The 20,081-nt window shown below is 42.2% G+C and overlaps 1 protein-coding gene across 3 annotated transcripts in view; it reads left to right on the top strand.

Annotated features, from left to right (window-relative positions):
* The first annotated feature begins 8,541 nt into the window (after positions 1–8,541).
* Positions 8,542–20,081, top strand: part of STK24 (serine/threonine kinase 24) — a 61,996-nt gene continuing 50,456 nt past the window's right edge. Inside the window, exon 1 of one of the 3 annotated variants that reach the window (XM_055703290.1) lies at positions 8,542–8,936. Coding sequence is in view for 1 of the 3 variants with exons in the window: in XM_055703286.1 (XP_055559261.1) it covers positions 8,895–8,936 (42 nt within the window). In the remaining 2 variants the exon portion in view is untranslated. Of the gene's footprint in view, positions 8,937–9,311; positions 9,534–20,081 lie in introns of those variants that run through there. The other 2 variants (XM_055703286.1, XM_055703288.1) reach the window with 2 other exon arrangements.

Raw genomic sequence — 20,081 nt, 5'->3', positions numbered from 1 at the left:
TGCCAGAGGATGGGTGCCAAAGGGATCTTGCCAAAGGTCTGGTGCAAGTGGGAGGTTGCAGCAGATTTCTGTGAATGAAAGGAGGTCTGCAGGAGGAGGTGGAAGAGGGCTGGGCTGTGTCAGAGCACCATGAGCACTGCAGGAATCTACTGGGTAACTACTTTTAGGAGGAGGCTGTGGGATGGGAATGATGGGCAGGGTGGGAAGGGACATGCATAGGATGTGCATTTTTGTGGGGGCACAGTTACCACAGTTTGTAACTGTCCTACACGCATACTTAGTGGGGATGATGATAGGTTCAAATATTAGAAAACAGCTTAAAACCTGTAATTTATTTTCCTGATAGAAACCCTTCCAAAATAACAAACTCACAGTTTTAGGGCTATCTGTGATTTCCAGCTTTTCACTCTTGGATGCTAAATTTTGGAGCTGGGAAGGCTGCAGGCTTTATACTGGGTGTCTCTGATTACCTAGCAAAGAGCTTTAGCAGCAGCGAAGTCATCCCTCCACTGTTCTGCACCTGTTCTGCAAAGACCGCCTGCTTCAGATACGCAGCTCTGGGCTTAAACCACAGGTGGGAGCATTCATTGCTGCAAGCTGAGAAGGTGGGTTTTGTGATGAGAAAGAGCTGGAGCCACCATCCCACTCCATACAGGGCATTCTGGATGGAGTTTCACCTTCTGCCTCCCCTGGGCTAACTGTGGGCTACCGGTGAATGGGATGGGCTGGCCTCTCTCCCTCCCACACACAAGGTGTCCCTGCTGTGTGACACCCAGAGACTGCTGCCACGGGAGACTAATCCAGCAGGATGTGGATGCATTTCCCGTGGGATCAGTGACCTGATCCAAATCACCATGCGAGCATGTGATTGCTAATGCAAGGACAGGAGCCAGGGCTGGGAGAAAGGAAGAGCAGCAGCAGCCCTTTGACAGCAGACCACCGTTAAATTGGATTAAGTGCAACATGAAGCTGTTCCCAAAAAAACCCCATCATGTCACAATGATTTTCATTTGTTACCAACACCCTAGACTGAGAACTGAAACTTGCAGGAATCCATCTGGGTTTGTGTTTCAACGGATGAATAAAATACACTTCTGTCAACACAAGATTTTACAGGTAGCTTCTGGTATATCACGAGATGAATGAAGGGTAAAAATTCTTGGACTGAAATAGTGAAATAATGCCATCAATTGTAAGACCACTACTTATCAGTTATCAGTGAGCTACAGTGCAACTTTTTCTGCCAGGACAACTGTAGCCCACAGACAAACATTTTAGATCTGTGATGACACGGACTGTCTAGGGACATAGTAATAGGATAAAGTGTCTCATCGTGATTACAGGGTCACCATTAATGGATCCAATTAGTCCAGAGATTTTGCCAGTCTGCTGTGTATATCAACATTAATCTGAAATATGAACTGATGCCTTCATTACAAAATGTGAAATGTGAGAGGAAGACAGAGAAGGTATGTTTTCTTCTGTTTGCATGTTTGGTTTTTGTGACAAGGGGCTAACAGAAAGGTTTATAAAAAGCAAGATTTAATGAAATTCCACTCTTCAGGGGCAGAGGAAGAGTGCAGTATAATCAATCTCATGTTTCTTAATGAGTTCTAGGTCCCTATCTAATTTTAACTGTCTGCCTGGAATACTAAAATACTTTCAGGCACTTATATTCTGCTCATTATTAATAAAGGGCATACAACACTTGAGACGTTTCTTCCATTTCCTGCCCCATCCCAGCTTTATGATTCTCAGTACAATGAGAAAGTGAATTTTCTCCTGGTAATGAACAACTCAAAACTCCTCAGTTTTCTATGACTAATATGAAGTACTTCACTGCAGGAAGTGAAATATATGTGGAACAGCATGTTTTACACAAACATAGCAAAATACTGGATTTTTCTTTGGGGAATGTAATTTAATAGCCATTTTTTTTCCCCTTCAGGATTGACAAGACCTAAAGCAGAATGTCATTGTTTGAGCTTCAAACTCTGCTTTTGTAACAAACGAAATCACTTTCTGACAAGATGGCTTGTTGAACCAGAACTTAAATGCACAGCCAAGTCGAGCTGCAGAAGGCAATCTGTGTGCTTTTGAAGCTACGCAAGCTTCCTCTGCTGGCATAAATACATGGCTACAGGGTTACCCATGGTGCACAGAGAGGAGGAAAGGCTCCATCACAAACTTTGTAGAAGGGACCACTTTTCCACCAAAACCTGATAACCAAAATTTTCAAATTTTGGTGGAAACACAGAATACCCCAGTGTTTTGTAAGGGGTATGATCCTCACATAGTTTGAAAGCACACTAGAAACTAATCTTGCAGAGCAAACACAATTAAAACCAGGACAAAACGTCAGTCCTGGACAACACCAGGGTATTTTTTTGTTATTAACAGGGAAAGGTGTATTTCTCCTTCAGCATAGTAGAAGAATGTCAGAATACGGGTGTTGTGAATATCCTTAATGACGCCCTACAGAAAAGAAGCTTTCTGGGCAAACTTTGTAAACATGAAATAGCTAAATCAGTGAATGAAAACCCACAGATATAATTATAGTTCATTTCTGCACACTGAGTCATCCTGACTATGGGTTCTCATTTCAGAACAATACCCAGTCCTTTCTGCTTTGCTTTCTGAGACATCTGCTCAAACAGGGACTTATTCTTCCACAGATGAGCCAAGGAACTGGACAAGGGTATGAAATATTTTTCTTTTGTTTTTAATACGTTTAGTGCTTAAAAGTGTTTCCAAGGAACTGCTAGAGGGTGTAAATTTCTGTTCCTCAAGGTAATTTTGGTTCAGGGCCTCATAAAGAATCTCAAGCCATAAACAGTCAGGCAGACCACTTTGAATCTCGATTGTAAAGTTCTTGACGGAGAGTGCAGCAAGAGAGCTGAATGGCTGGTGAATCATTTATGAAGTGCAAGAAGAAAGATATGGAGGGCAGCCTGAGGAATAAACCTCTTACACTTTGTGCAGCCGTAGGGCAGGGATGAAGAGGAGCCTCATACAGGGACTCTGTTACCTAGCCGGTCTCCCAGGAGGGTTAGGGCTGCTCAGAGTTCGGACCATATACTCAGCCTTGTAGCTTGCAAGTTCTACTGCAGTGTTCCCTACCAACCTTCTGTCACCGAATAAAACCCCTTTAGCCATGTCCCATGTTACCAAGGGCAAATTAGAATCTGAATAAAAACCTTCAGTGCCAGACACACAGCGTTTCCACCCATTCTCCAGCTCAGAAATGGCTGAACCGTTTTGTTTGTGAACTGCAGGTAAACAAACCTTTTAGCATGCATGTGTATTTATTTTATTTAAACTTTAAAGTTTCAAAATGGTAATGTGCCAATTCAGCTATAATGATGACATCAATTCAGTAACATGAGGGTTTAATCCTGTCTTCATCTAAGTCAAAAGAGCAGATTCTGATAGCTTATTTCTTCTCATTCAGAGAAATTCTGTTCCTGATGGCAATATAAAACCACATGAAAAGGGATGGGACCCATCTGCCCATACGGGCAGGCTATTTGACAATTTCACTGTTCAGACACTGTATGTGAAGCTTAAAGCCTGACTTTCTCTCTGATTTTCATTACTTCGTGGAGGGCTCTCTAGAGCCCTGTTATTTTTTTTTCTCTTCTAGTATGCTGATTTATCAAAACTTAATACTCTTTTTAATTTGTCTCAGTAAAGACTATAGATTAACATTGGGAAGCTAGGAACAAGTTATTTCTAACATGTTGCTGTTGTAAGAGCAATTTGTCTGTGAACTTGCCAATTTTTTAAATGAAAAAATCATTTTTTGTTTTGTTCCCCACTACATCTCATGGCAGTGAGCTCCGTTATTCGTGTTACCTGCTTTCCTCTATTTTAAAGTTCCTGTCTGATAGCTCTTGTTAGGAGAAAAAGTGTAGTCGCTCCCTCGTCATCTTCTCCAGGCCATTCATGAGGATACAGAATACTACCCTCATGAAAAGACTCTTTCCTGAGCTGAGGAGTCATAATGTATTTAATTTCTCCACCTAAGAATTTTTTTCTGAATCTGTGATCACAGTTTTCTTCCCTTTCTGGTATCTTTTCCTAAGCTCCAGCATCATTTGGAAATGGAATACTCCGGTAGTCTATAGAAGCAGCATGGATTTATAGTGAGGCATAACGTCTCCCTTATTCTTTATTCCTTTCCTAACAACTCCTCACATAGTTTTACCGTTTGACTGTTTCACAATCAGTGACAGCCAAGATTTCCTTCTTGATTGGTAGGAACTCCAGTATGTAAAGGTACGCTCTTTTCCCGTATACTTTCCTCCTGTACGGTTGTCAGTGCTGAACTCCCATCTGCTGCCATGCCACTCAACAGTCACTCGCTGAGATCCTTCTGCAACTCCTTGCGCTTCATTTTAGTTTTTACCTCATGATACTTGGCAATGTGAGACTATTTTGACATTTCTCTTTAGTCTCTTTTCTAGGTCATTCACGGATATGCTGAGCAAGGCTGGTCCCAGATGGATTCCGCTGACAGTCTACTGGTAGCACCCTCCACTGTTGAAATGTTTTAATTTTTTCTTTCCTTTCTACCATCAGTTATCGACCGATGTCAGGACCTCCCCTCTCCCCCCAGAAACACCTAAATTCTTTAAGGTCCATTTGTGAAGAGCCTTGTTAAAGCTGCCTTGCATTTTATGATACAGGCAAGTGTCATACATTTGAAATGCAAGTATTCAAAATGAAGCCTTACTGACAAACTACTGAAAATTTAATTCTGATTTCATAGACATTCAGGCTAATTAAAAAAAGGGTAAGGCTAGGAACCTAATATATACAGTTAAGAGAGAAATGACACATTTATATACAGGTTGTTAAAATGGTTTACTAAAAAATTGATCAGTCAACAAAGCGCAGAAGAAGGAAACAAGAAAGACAAAAGTTAGTGGTGGATAAAGATGATAAGGAAGCGAGAAAAAAAATTCCAGTAACAAGCTGAGCAGTGAACAGTATGGTACTGTGGTTTGATTAGTTGCTTTACAGCCCTCAGGCCAAGGCTGGCAGGATACCCCTGCTGCCATACAAGACGGACAAACTCAACCCTACCAGCGTGGGAGTCTGGATAATCTCACAGCCATACCTTACTGCAAGCAATATTGCCACGAATTCAGTCTCCTCGTTCTTCTCTCTTCCCCAGGTAAATTTGTGCCTGCTACTTATTCACCATTACATTTCTCACGTGCTATATTCTGTAGACAAATGCCCCACCTGTTACAACCCAGGGTGTTTTTTCTGTAGTGTATTTATTTAAAGACAGGATTATTTATTTATTTATGGTATATTTTATAGATTCTAGAAGAGCTAACTTTCTAGTGCAACGGTCTTACATTGCTCATTTGAGAAGTTTTGATGTTGGTCAGTAAAGAAAATGTTTTTTCTTCACAGGTGGTTCACAAACAGAACTTCACAGTGACTGCCATTATGTAATTTTTAAAAAACCCTTTTTGTTATATAACCAGCAAAGCAGAAAATCTTTGCATATTCAAAGTAGCATTTTAAATTGAAAGCAAAGCAGGTATTGAGAAGTCTACACACAAAATAAATCGAATCTTTGCATGCTGGAAACATGTGTCTTCAAAATGATACAACAGGAAACCAATTTAATGTTAAGAACCGTTTATTTTGAAGTCTGTTATGTCATTGCACTGGGATGGCAGGCTATTATAACATGTAATCATTCTATTTTTAATAAAAGATTTCTGCAAGAGTAGCCTTTCTTTGGAGTACAAAAAATCGTATTTTCTCAGAAAAGTTTGAGAAAAGGAGAGGAAAATTTGCAAGGTTTCTGTTAGTCTGTGGGGATGGAGCTGAAATTTAGACCGAAAGATTAGCATTTACAAAACTGACAGCAAACAGAAACACATTCATTATTTTAAGGTTACATTCAAAACTATCCTGGATAAAATTTCTTGAAGTCCAGGGGAGAAACTGGAAGTCTTTCAGAAAGTAAGATACAGAAGCTGACAGAAATCAGACATTATAATACATTGTTCTGATCTCATTAGAACTAGACTCATTAGAGAATTCATCTTTTAGATGACTTTTTAGATAAAGAGAATTAGAACTTATTAGAACTTAGACCAGTATCTGGTTTATGACACAGAGTTTCGAATCTGCTCCTTTCTTTTCCTGCATTTAACAAGTAAATCCGCTCATAGAGCTTATTCCACCGGCTAAAAAAATTTCTTTTTCAGGCACAGTCTGTTGTTGAACACGTAATGCAGAACTTTGAAACCCGGAGATGAAATAAATCCATGATCTTTACTCAGCAACAGCATACAAGCCAGAGAAAGACCTCACAGTGGCCCTAGGCTAGGAGCTTATATGGGGAAAGTTACTTCAGAGAAGCTAGCATATGGGAACTTTTTTGTGCTTGTGCACCTTGAGCTAGAGAATCTACAAACTAAATGTAGAAAGGGAATTAGCAAAATAAAGCATAAACAACTCTAGCAAATCAAGTATACGTTCCTTACGAAAACTATTTAAGTCCCAAAGAATATACTAATGGACAGAAAATAATAGCTTTATACCTTTCATAAGACAAAAGATAAAACTTAGGTTTAGACCTTTTTTATTTTCACTCTGCACTAAATGTGCAATTGCAGAAAAGTAAAGCAGATGATAAAATCTGTATCAAAATGACTATATAGAAAAGAGCAAAAATAAAGCTGCACAGGCAATGGTAAACTTGACATTTTCTCCATGAGAATTTTTAATATTAGGTGAGGTAGTGAAAGCTCAATGGTATTCATGGGACAAAGCAAAAGGTTCACTTGTAGCCCACTGACTTTCTTCCTAGCAAGCTAAAAAAATTTACTGCAAACAGTGGAACAACCACGCAGACACTAAACCTCTGCTTTTTAAAAAAAGACGACTGCAAAAATGCTTTAGAAAACTATCCAAACAGAAAGTTTTTATAGCGATCCTTGCGACTGTCGTTTGGCTTTTGACTGAGGTAAAACTCAAATGAAAGCTTTTACATTTCTTAGAAAATTGCATACCAGTAAACAGTAGAAACATTTTCTTATTTCCTGAAAATAAAAAAAACCCCATAATTTAAACTCCATCCCAGCATTCATGAAACTAGCTACTCCTTCATGAACAACTAAGAAAAGAATTCCAATAGTTCAATTTTCTACGCAATTTCTATCCGTCATCCTTTCTGTATTTCATTATACTCAAGAGCTGGTATACTTAGTTTTCAGGGAAACAATCAGTGTGTGTATATGCATGTGTGTACACATACATGCCTGCATAAAGCTGTTTGCCAATTTTATTCAAATTTGACCGAGGGGCAGAAATCCTAACAGGCATGTATGTTTCTACAAGTTTCAGGAAAACAAGATCGCGTAGTGCTAGTTCAGCCTGTATTAGACAATGAAGAATATTGTAACTAGAGGAAAACCTTCAGTGGGCATACCAACTACAAATCAGTGAGACCATTTTATATTTTAAAGTTTTTTCCTGCAGTTGAGACATTTGCACAAACTCTCTAGTGAATTACCTACTGGTATGTTAATTTATGCAGCGGTGGATGCTCATCTTTGTCTTTAATTCACTTGAAAAGACAGAGAACCACTGTCCTGTGGGTTTCAGGCCCACTGGCCGCCAGGCTCCAATGATTTTAATACTCATGAAACCGCCTAGCTTTTTTTGGGGCGGGGGGGGAAGAACGAGACTCTCAGGGCATTCCCTGGTGCACTGGGGACGTGCGATGGAGCTGAACAGGCCAAACACGGCCAGCACACCACCAAGTTCGCGGGGGCCCTGCGTGGGCCCGGGGCTGGCCTCTGGCGCGGGGGAGGCCCGGGGGCTGCCCCGCTCTCCCTCCATTTCGGAAGCACCGCGACCCCCTAACTGCCATTTTCGTTCGCAGCTTCTGCAGCTCCTGACAGGAAGTCAAGTGCTTCCTGAAACCATACACCTCAGGGGAGCCGCGGCGTTACCCTGACCTTTCTTACACCGCCCGAGCGAAGGGGAGGCAGGAAGGGGACATGCCACAACATGTCTCGGGTTTCTGCCCACTCGGTCTGCCGCCTCACCCCGGCTTCCTCGTTTTAAGCGAGCAGCCTCCGAACCCGATGCTCGCCTCGCTTCACCTGTTCTGCCTCGCCGGCAGCCGAGGCGCCGTTCCTCACGCGGGCTGCCGGCTAGGAGAGGCAGGCCCGGCCCTGCGGGCTGCCGCCGCCGGAAGGGCGAGGGGCGACAGCCGGCCGAACTCCCGGGGCCGGGGCGCGGGCCCCGCCGCCTCCCGCTATCCCGAGTGCGATGCAAGCCCGGCCACCGGGAGCCGGCCCTGCCAGCGGTGCTTGGGGGACTCGGGCCCGGCCGGGCGGGTCTCCGCACACCGCGGTACGCACGGCCCGGCAGCGCTCGGCGCCTCCCGGCCCCCCGCCCCCTCCCCGCCGGCCGAAGCCGATGGCGGCGGGGGGAGGCGACCCGGTGGGGCAGCGCGTGCAGGTAGCCGGGTGGGAGAGGCGGGGCGGGCGGGCGCACGCGCGGCCGCCCCTCCTCCTCCCCCCTCAGGTTTGTCATCTTGTCGCCGGCTGGGCCCCGCGTCGCCAGCGGCCGCTCTGCGCGCGCGGCCGGGGGAGGAGGAGAAGAAGGAGGAGGAGGAGAGATGAGGCGGCCACCGTTGCATCCGTGACGGGGGCCTGGAGCCCGAGCTTGGGACGGCCCCTTTCCCACCGCCGGCGCACAGGCGCTGCTCGCCCGGGGGAAGGGCGCGGAGGAGGAGGAGGAGGACTGCGTGTCTGCGTGAGGGAGAGCGTGGAGATGAGCTAAGCCCTGTCCCCTGGGGCCGCCTGAGGAGACCCGGCTCCCTCTCCCCCGCCGCCCCTGCCGCCGCCGCCATGGCGCACTCCCCGGTGCAGACGGGCCTGCCGGGGATGCAGGTGAGGACCGGCTGCCTGCCCCGCACCGCCCCGGCGGCGGGAGGGACGAGCCCCAAGGGCAGGGGCGGACACGCACCCCGGGGGCGGCGGGAGCGGGGGATGGGCCTCCACCGGCTCTCCCCGCCAGTGGGAATCGGGGGGGTGGGGGCGGCCTGAAGGGGCGCGGTGCGGTCGGTGAGGGGGTTCCCTGGGGCGGAGGGTAGGGGCGAGGGGCGCAAACGCCTCTTCGCTCCCACCCGGCCCCAGGGGCAAAGGGGCGGGATCCCGTAACCCCTGGAAACGAAACGTGCTGCCGGCACCTCGCGTAATGCCTAGCGAGCCCCCCCCGCCTGGTGCATCCCTCCCTCCCGCCCCTTCCTCGGCAGCCTCAGCTTTGCCGCAAGTGTGCGGAGCGGAGGGGTGCGTGGTTTGCCCCCCCTCTCTCCCCGTCCAGGAGTTCTCGGTGTTTTAATTCACGAAGCGAAGCGTGTCTTGATGGGCGATTTTCGGTCCCGTTATGTTGACGTGGTGACGGGAAGCATACATAGAAACAGGGCCTGAAAACGCTGACCTTCAGCGCCTGCTGCAGCGCCCATCTCAGTGGTGCTGGCTGGTGAGGTGGGTGTTTGGCTCCGAGAGTTGGTAAGCTGCTGTTCTTATGCGATGGAATTTGCTGGTTCTGCCTTGTAACTATATTTCTGAAATAACTGGTGTGGTTTTTCTGGTGACTGAGATGGCTTCTGCGCCCCCCTGCCCCGTTTTCCTTAGTCCAAATGCAAACTACTGCCAGAAAAACATTAAGGATATTAGTATCAGTGTGTTGTTTTTCTAATGTTTCCTGCACCTTATTAGAAACTCCCCTGCCCAAACCTCTGAAAGAAGAACTTATGAATGACATGTAGAGTTTTTCTTGCTTTATCTCCTGGATTGAAAGTTTTTGTGCTACATTTGGTTTAAGTATTGATCTGCTCTGGTTCGTTTTTCCATGAGTCAGGATTTTAAGTCGTGAATCTTTTTTTTTTTATAACACCACCCCCCCACCCCCCCCACCCCCCCCAGTAATCTTAGGATTTGAATTTAAAATCTTACATGCTTGGGTGTAGCATGATTTATATGCCCAAGCATATTGCTGGTTGCCAAATAGAGTATGTAGGCCCTCACTCTGAACTGCTTAATAATTTATCGCTCTGTAGGTACTAGTGGTGAGTGTTCAAGTTCACATTCCAAACATGAGCAGACTGCCAGAGACAGAGAAGTAAAGGTTTCTTGGTTTGGCTAGGGCTAGATTAATGTTGCATTTTTTTTATCCTTTTGAGACATGTTAGAACCAAGGTGACTATCTACCAGCTTTGAAACAGAATCTGTAATACTTTAGAACTAAAAAGTCAGATTTGTAGCTCCTCAGAAGTGACAGGATAGAGATTATTCCAACAATATGCATGTACTGCTTATGTGTGTCCCTGCATGATCTCTCTAAAGGCCTGTGTTTTTTATTGACTTCGTTTGTTATTTAGTTTGTAATGCTGTTAGCTGTACTAAATGGGTAGCTATTCAGGGGTTTTGTTAGCCCACATAATTTGGGAGTTTAAGTCAAATCTTTTTGTTCAAGACAGTGTTACTTTTCTCATGAATTTTTATTGTTTTAGAGTTTCTCAGGTGTGAACTTATAACAGTGTAAAAAAACGCAAAAGAAACAAAAAACCAAACACCAAAGTAAAGACCTGCTGACAGGTAGAGGCATAAAGTCTGTCAGAAATGCGAGTACTACCTGCTAATTTTCTGCATCGAGCTCAAGATGTCTGTGTCCATTTCCATTCTTTCAGAGTATATAGAAATGGTCTGTTTTCAGTACGTGATTGACTTTGCTTGCAGATAAATGTTCAGTAAGTAAGGTGCATACAATGTGTGACAGCTGCTTAAATAAGACAAAGGTTATGGTTTAGGACTTCTTATTATGAAGGAGAGGGAGGAATAGAGCTTAGTTCTCTGGGTTATAATTACATTGCTTAAATCACGGGACTATCTTTTCTTTTTCTGTAGTGCGATCCCTCCTCACCACCTACTATCTTCTGCAACAAACGGTGTAAGCAGTGTCAGTGACAAGTTATGCAGCTTTCTCCTACATTCTTTGCTGAACTTACACAAGACAGCAGTCAGTATCCTGGGGTGAACAAGAGTAACTTCTTAACCCCCCCAAATCCCATATAGGGACAATGCTTTATTAATGCTGTTTGGCATGAGCAGGGTAGTGTGTAAATAGGGCAGAGGAATGAAGGATTAATGTATTTCTGCCTGAACAACATAATCTGATCGGTGTTTGAGGAGTGATGCATAAAAAGTGAGTGGGTAGAGAGTGAGCCAAAGGAATGAAAAACTGTGGAGGAAATGTAGGATGGTGCTGGAAGGCTGTCAAAACCTGAGATTCACTGTCTGCTGCAAAGTGGGCATGTTGTAACCTGAATAAAAACAGGGTTGGGTTTTGACCTAAATTTCTGTGCATGCAAATAAGTTTGGACTCAAAGTTTATCAGTCCTTGGTTTAAGGGCTTTGTGTAGATAGGCGTTTGAGAGTATGACATGAAGGTGCATCATTACTAAACTGAGAATATGTTGTCTACCTTCTTGATGTTTTATAGAAGTGGCCTGGGGAGAATGCTTGTAATGCATGAGGTTCTGCAAGGCTGGTTCAGAGTAAGTGTATATGACCTTGATTTTCAGACTGGCCTGCGTTTCAAAGCTTTGGTAAGATTCTGTAACTTCTTTATGGATGCTGCTTTTTTAATAATGAAGTACTGTGTTTATAAATTTATGGTAGGGGTGCTAGCTGAACTGTAATGTGTTTTGAAGCACGTTAGGAGTGTGTTGGACCAAAAAGCTCGAGAAATGTAGGCTGACAGAGAAAATCTTAAGGGATGAAGCTGCAAAACACAGTAATACTGTACATCAAGCTGTTGGATATGTGGTGGCAGCCAGTTTTAAAGTAATCTTTAACAATAAAATACTAAAATGAGTACTGATTAAATGTTTTTCTCCTTTCTCCTTTCCCCACTTAAAATGTTTTGGTGGTAAGCTGCTTCTGGCTTGCTTGTGTTTTTCTCTATTTCTGAAGTTAAAGAACCAGAAAAGCTGTTTTTTGCCCTAGCTTTTCTGTGTGCTTCTAACTGTGTGAAATAACTGTGTAGAACAGATTTTTATTAACCTGCTTTAAAATGAGTGTTATATTATGGTAAGAACAGTAAGAATACTTTAAACTCCTGAGAAAAGAGAAATAGTTTTGTTGGCTTCAGATCCCAGAGAAGTAAGGAAAACCCACAGGTGGTTTGCCTTTTTGGAGTCAGCTGTGTTCAGGCGGTACAGTGCCATGGTTAGAATGGATCCAGGTATGACTTCTAGTTGTATTTCTAGGTGCTTGTATAGTAAAGGTAATTAAAAGTTTCAGGTGAATAAGAGTTTCAGATACACTTCTGTGGCATAATGAACATTGAGTTACTGATTAGAAATAATTAGTCACCTTCTTTTTCCTGTTTTGGTCTTCTAAAGGGGGAAAAACACCCCAAAAGATCAACTCATCCTTCCCTAAATGCCCTGAAGCCCTGAACTTTGTTTTGTTTTTTCTCTCCTCAGATTTTTCTGAGAAAGTTTACTTGTATTTTTAGGTGTGCCCCTATGTCAGCTTCATAAAATTCCTAAGGTGCTTTTAAAATTCCATCATCTGTAAGCCAAGCCCCTTCTGTGTGACAAAAACTTTTATCCTCCTCCCTTTCATTTTTTTGGTAACAATAACAGTATTTATGCAATATAAGTTAATTTTAATCATTTTTCATTGTTATCTTCAGTACAAGGGCTGCAGGTTCTTCATCCAAAATGTAAATAAGCATTGATGTTCATACTGTCTTGCTTCAAGAAATACTAAAAATTTAACGAAGTTTAAGTGGCAACCTGACAAACGAATAGGAAAGAAAAGTTGTTAAATATGAAGGCAATATTTCTGTCTGGGAAAGTGTTTGAACTGTCAGTTTGCTGGAGATTGGAAGAGTGTTTTGGGAAATAACTGCTATTGTCCTTGCACTTTTCCCAAGACGTTAGCTTTTGACTGCTGCAGAAGTGTTCTGGCCTAGATGATCCTTTGTTCTGATCCAGCATGGCTGTTCCTTTGTTCTTACACACTATATGTATTACTGTCTTCCCTATTATAACTCATTCTCCCTTTACAGTAAACTGTTGCGACTACTTAATATATGAGCTCTGGTTTTGGTCATTGCAAAACATTTAAGTTGCTAAATCAAAGGCACTGGAAAGGCCACATAGCCTCTGCTGCCTTCAATTTGCAGCTTCTGTGTGGGAGATAAAACTCAAATTGGGGGAAAATACTTCTTTGAAAGTTTGTGCTTGCTGTTACCCTTTGTTACAGTTTGATAAATATTTTGTAGTAATTTACAGCACTTAATTATTTGACTGATTCTTGGACTGTTACAATCATGGCTGATCTGTTTTAAAATATGCTGGAGATAGATGTCATGATTCTGCGGCATGTTACAAGCTCATTCCTTGGGTACAAGAACAGAAGAGTTTTAATTTGTGAAAACAAAGTTTGCATCCTCTCTCTCTGGAGGTCAAAGGCGGTATAGGGCTATGCAAGAGATGTATGGAGCTGTTTCAGAGAAGTTGACTTATCAACAGTTCCACTGTTGGTAAGTCATGTGTAGCAGTTTTTAGTGAATATATGGATACTAAGCTTTTTTCCTCGTAACACCCCCAGAATCTTGCTATTAAGCATGTGTGGAGGCATTGGAGTTGGTTTCCTTTGGACATGCTGCTATGGGTGGCTTCTTGGTGTGCTTTACTTCCTAGGAAGTCATTGTTTCAGGGAGAAGCTTCAATTTGGATAATGTTATTAAATCCTCATGCTGTTAACTCGGACTATACAGTTAAAATGGCTGCAGTTCTGTTTTCTCAGTCTTTAAGCTTCTTTGTTCTTTCTTTCTGTGGCCTTTGCAGGTACTTTTCTATTAGGTAGAAAATGACTGGTAATTAGCTGTAACGTATAGACTGCTCAGTCTTTAGGGAGTGGTTTGAGGTACCCAGTCTGATAGTTTTTTGGGTTGACTTCATTGCTTCATGAATAGCTGAAGGATTTAAGACTGCTTTTTGGAATAAGGATTGACAATAGTGAATCCTTATTTTTTGTGAATCTCTGTGTTACATTTTTTCCAGCCCTTCTGTGGTTTTGAAGCTATACATTTTAGACATGCTTTCCAAAATTCTACTTAATTTTTAATGTTTATATAAAGGTAGGGTGTAATATTTATACAGAGCCAGAGGGGGTAAGGAAAGGCACTCTTAATTTCCAAAGGCTGAGCTTGCCAGAACAGAGATCCAAAACTAGATTTTGTATTGGTCACATCCAAGATGGTTTGTCATCCTTGTTAGTTACTGTGTGACCAATGTCAGCATTCACCTTTCTGCCTTAACTGTTGTCTTGCCATTAGTGTTAACAGCCTCTAAACAGGAAAAACTTATTTCCATCAGGTAGCCTTCCAGAACCAAACAGATACTGCTTGTGGCAGCTATATCTTTCAGGGACCCTTATAGACCAACCACTTGGGCTAGTCATATGTTATGGAAAGTTTCATGTTTGAGTAAGGTGCCCTTTTAGTCAACTGTCATCTTTGTTCCCCAGAGAGACAGAAGACTACTGATGTAGTGAATACATTTAAATATTGGGGCTTGTGTTATGAGTGGTATACAAGGCTTTGATGTCAACTTTTACATAGTGGCATCTTTTATGCTTCTGAGATAGAAAATGGATATATGTATCTTGGGTATATTTTTAGATTTTGCTTAAATTATTTTCATTCTCCCTCTTGGGGGTATACCAAACATCGATGAACAAAGCCAGCAAGTTATCTAATATTATAATAATATAAAACACTGCATCCATTCTATAATAATTTGGTCCCTGCTACACAGAAAAGATGTGGACAGGCCTGAGAGGGTACAGAGAAGGGCCACAGAGATGATCAAAGGACTGGGAAGCCTGCCATATGAGGAAAGGCTGAGCTAACTGGTTTTATTTGGCCTTGAGAAAAGAACGCTCAGGGGAGACCTTATTACCATGTTCCAGAATTTAAAGGGTGGCTACAAAGAAGATGGAGACTTCCTTTTTGCAAGGAATCACATGGAAAAGACAAAGGGTAATGGGTACAAGTTACTCCTGGTGAGATCCCGATTGGAGGCAAGAGGACAGTTTTTCATGATGAGAATGGAATAATCTCCCCAGTGAGGTGGTGGATTCTCCAACATCGGATGCTTTTAAGGTTTGACTGGACAGGGTGCTGGGCCATCTTGTTTAGACCGTGATTTTGCCGAGGAGGGTTGGACCAGATGATCTTTGAGGTCCCTTCCAAGCTGGTACTCTGATCGAATTTGACCTGGTTATTGCTTTTGTGATGATACACCTGCCTCCACTGGTGAAGCGTTATTTGACAAAGTGGTGTTGTGTGGGGCTGAAAGTAATAATTTGTGTGGAGGCAGCTATATAGTCAAAACCTCTTTTACTTGTAAACCTTATAAATAGATGACTTGGAGTTTGTCCATATAGATCTGTTAATCTGGGGTAAGTTTCCATGTATGCACCTAAAAATTAGTTACAGAGGCAGTAACATTAGGATGCATCACTTCAAAGCACTGAATTTGAGATGTAGAAGGAGAAATTCTGTAAGAGAATATTTAGTTTTATGAGAAGAAGATATAAGGACAATAAAATGACTGCATACTACATGAGAATAGTCTAAGAACAATTTTACTATTGCGTTTCCAAATGCATTATTAAAGTGGTCTCAGTTTTCCTGTAGGGAAAAGCCGTTTTTATGGTGATCTTCAGCTTCTGCATTCTAATTTTTTTTGGTGCAGATAAACTTGTCTGTGGATGTAGCAGCTTCCTTTCGGCAAAATTGCGAGCTTACTTAAACTCATGTGTTTAGATTATGTGCGTCAGTCTTGAACCATGATTAGTACAAGGTGATAATAGTTGATACCAGTAAAACCTGTTTGCTTGTCTTCCCAAGCTTGTTTAAAGCTCTAGTATGTTACCTGAATCTGAACTCCTGGATATGTTCAGGATGTATAGTTCCAAAATCAAATAAATGTAGTTTACTTTTGAAGAGGAGTGTTGAACAGTCTTTTTTTGGTGAAATGGCTTTCATAAGCCAATAAATATTTTGTTTATTGGAAGTATCTATGCATGGAATTGTTCCCTCTTAGATGTGTGTGTTGATTCTACATTAGTATAGAACTAAGAACCTTCTGCAGTGCAACTCTGTAGAATGTGAAGCTTGACACAGGAAAATTTTGGGAATGCTTGTGCTATCCTGTTCTATTTTCAGTTGCACTGTTTGGCAGCCTCTTAAGAAACATGAGTTTGGGTTTTTTTGCCAGGTGATAGAATGGATACAAGTGTCTCCCCTCAAATTATGGGATTGTTATAGATCCTAAAACTCATTCTTTTGCTTCTTTTCCTCAATTAGTATTAATGCAACATACATTTCTGATTGCCTCTATTAGCATTACTTATTCAGCCATTTGTCTGACCATTTGCCATTTCCCACCCTAATGGTGGGAATTTCCACAAAAAGCCACTATTTTATTTTTTTCTTTTTATCAATAGCTTAGCTATTATAAAAAAAGAGTGATTTTTACTGTGTTTGGTCTTTCTGACAAGTGGAAACAAGTGAGAGACATTGTTCTAAACCTGTTTTTTGGGACTCTTTTCCTTAGCTGTCTTTCTCTTGGTGTCTAAAACACGTTTTGGGTTTCACAGCTATGCTGTGTCTACTGGTAATACTTGTTTGTTGCTTTCGTTGTGTGCTCAAGGCATGGAGAGATTATCAATTGGAATGATTTACATTTTAAAAGTAATGGATGGAAGGGAGTCAGTTAGTTACAGGTTATGAAAGTTTTTAGTAATGTTATATTAAAAAAATGACCCTGAGAAACTATTCAGAAATTCAGCATATTTAATTGGATTTTATTCTTTCTGAATGCTTGTAAAAATCAGGCTATGGTTAGGTAACTATTACTTTTGGTATTAAACTCTTTAACATGGTACCCCTAAGCAGCTTTCTGAATGAAAAGCTGAATGAAGAATACCGTAAGATTACAGTGTGATTTGTGCAGAGGACATTGCACCCAGAAGATGGTATTAGTTAACTGGGAATTTGGAAGCATGTTTTGGATATCCATGTTGTTGATAGTGTATTCTGAGTCTCAGATAAGTGCATCTTCCTTGACAATAAGTGGGAAGAGGGTTATACAGTGGCTGAGGAATGCTTTTATGATAGGCTAACTCCCCCTGGCTCCCCCCCATCCCAAAACATACTTAAAACCTGTTCCAGTGTAGTTAGAACAAGGGAGTTGAACTGTGTGAACAAATGCAAGTACTGCTGAGGCTATTGTGATGCATGCTATGTATTTTTATCCTCATTTGCTTGTGACATGCAAAGTGTGTGAGAGATGCAAGGTTTTACAGCTTTAGTTTTTGCTTTCCCCCTCCCATTACAACCCACTGAAGTTTCATGGCAGAATTTATGGCAGTTGTTCCTTTTCATGATAGGTAATGTATTGCTAATTCTTCAAATGGTAACTCTTCCCCTCCCTCCCCCCCCCCCCCCCCCCCCCCCCCAAAAAAAAAAAAAAAAAAAAAAAGGCAGTTTCCTTATGGTAGTGTGTCTCTGAATTGAATAATTATAACATTGGAGATGGAAAATGAGAAGTACGGAATGCATATGTTTGAAGAATAAAGAAAAGAACAGTAGTGTTCTCTTTGATTGTTGACAAATTCTCAGTGAAACAGCTGGATCTTGGTTTTACACCTAGTTAGTATAGATGAATGTTTTCATTCTAATCTTTGCACCTTTCATTAAATATTTTGCTGATTAGTCCTCTGAAAAGAAAATAAAAATCAGTTGTTTCTGTTCATGATAATTATAAAGTGGCTATCCAAGTTGAGTTCATTTTATTTTATTATCAATAGGTGAAACTGAACCTTTGGTTCAAATTTTAAGGCTGCTTAAATATTTTTTTCTTGCTTAGATAAAAGTCCCAGGCTGTAAATCCAAATATTTTGTCTTTTTGGGTTAGCTGTTCTCTGAAAATACAGGTGGGGCTTGATACAATGCAGTAAAATGAAGCAGTTCATTTTCTGCGTGCTGCCTCTGTCTTGTTTCAGTTTCCTACCAACAGCAGAAAATAATCTTGTGTATTGTATGAGTTATATATGGTGTATGTATATTGCTGAAAGCAAAAACTTGAGAGGTTCAGAAAAAGGTAAAATGCTGGTAGTAAAATCTGGGGCTTCTCATTCCTGGAAGTAGTTTTTCCTGATGCAAAACTATCTTACATGGGCGTTTATTTACAATATATCTCCACTGCTGCCACTTGTGCAGCTAAGTCTGTGGGGGTAAAAGTAAAAATGAAAGCTGCTTAGTACTGGTCTGTGTTGAGGTGAATAGGCTTTAGATGGTTTTTGAAAGATTGCAAGTGATGGTACAGAAAAACCTTTGCAGTGCTGCTTCTAAAATGGAGAGCTGTGTGAAGAACGATGACATCGAACATGCCAGCTGTTCACTTTGACTGGTGTTTAGGCTTGAAGTTCTCCAGGTATTTGAGAAAACTGTATAAACTTGTCTGCTAGATTTCTGTTCTTTGGTCTTTATAGAAATCAATTTAAAATAAAGAAATGATGTGCAGCAATAGTGGTGTGGTTTCTTTGTTTTGTTTTTCAAAAGAAATTGATGTATTTGCACAGTAAATTTAGCAGTAAAAATAATTCTTGATGTGACGGAAATAATGTATTGCAAAATAGCCGAGACTGGAAGGGACCCTCTGGAGCATGTGTAGTCCACCTCCTGCTCAAAGCAAAGTCAGCTAGTGGGTTGCTCAGGACCACATCCAGTGTAACTTTGAATAACGCAAAGAATCTACAACCTGCCTGGGTAACCTGTTCCAGTGTTGGACTACCCTTACAGGGGGAAGTATTTTTTTTTCCTTTTGGTTTTATTTTTCTTCTGAAGTTTTAATGGAACTTCCTGTATTTCAGTTTGTGCCCATTGCATCTTGTCCTTCCACTGGGCACCACTGAGAGGAACCTGGCTCTGTTGTCTTTACACCTTTCCAGCGGGTATTCACGCACAGAAGATTTCCAGCCCCTCAGCCTTCTCTTCTCCAAGCTAAACAATCCCCACTCTCTCAGCCCCCGCTTCATACATCTGTTGCTGCAATACTTAACCATCTTTGTGGCCTTTCACTGGTCTCGCTCCAGTACAGCCATATCTTGGTCCGGGGAGCCCAGAACTGGATGCAGCGCTGCAGATGTGGTCTCACCAGTACTGAGAAGAGGGGTAGGATCTCCTCCCTTGACCTTCTAGCAATGTTCTTCCTAACGCAACCCAGGATGTTGTTGTGTTGTTTGTCATGGTGGCACATTGCTGGCTTATGTTCATCTGGATGTGAAGGACTTGACTTTAAATCCACTTGCCAGCCAGTGAGTCTTCAGCCTGTATTGTGTATGGTGTCACTGTACTGCTGTGACTTCTTAAATATGATGGATAGCGGTTTAACAATTTTAACTGTCAGTTCCTTCAGGACCCGTGCAGATGCACCTCATCACGTCCCAGGGACTTGTGCAACTTCAGATTCCTCAGATGGTGTTGAACCTGATCTTTGATGGTGGTTCTTCATTCTCCCAGTTCCTGCCTTTGCCTTCTGCAACTTGGGCGGTGTGGCTGGAGCACTTGCCAGCGAAGACTGAGGTGAAAATGTCATTGAGTACCTCAGCCTTCTCTGTGTCCGGGGTAACCAGGTTTCCTGTTTCCTTCTGGAAAGGGCTCACATTTTTCCTAGGCTTCCTTTGATCACCGACATACCTATAGAAGCTTTTCTTGTTGCCCTGGATGTCCCTGACCTGATTTAATTCTGTCAGGGCTTTAGCTTTCCTAACCTGTTCCCTGGCTGCTTGGACAATTTCTCTGTATTCTTCCCAGGCCACCTGTCCTTGCTTCCACCCTTTGTAGCTTTCCTTTTTGCGTTTGAGTTTCTCCTGGAGCTCCTTGCTCATCCATGCAGGCCTCCTGGCTTTTTTTCCCATCTTAGCCTTTGTTGGGATGCATTG

The sequence above is a fragment of the Falco cherrug genome, chromosome 2 (genome assembly GCF_023634085.1).
Source record: "Falco cherrug isolate bFalChe1 chromosome 2, bFalChe1.pri, whole genome shotgun sequence".
Lineage (NCBI taxonomy): Eukaryota > Metazoa > Chordata > Aves > Falconiformes > Falconidae > Falco > Falco cherrug.
The sequence above is the reverse complement of the archived record's forward strand: the minus strand, read 5'-3'. Positions and strand labels throughout refer to the sequence as shown.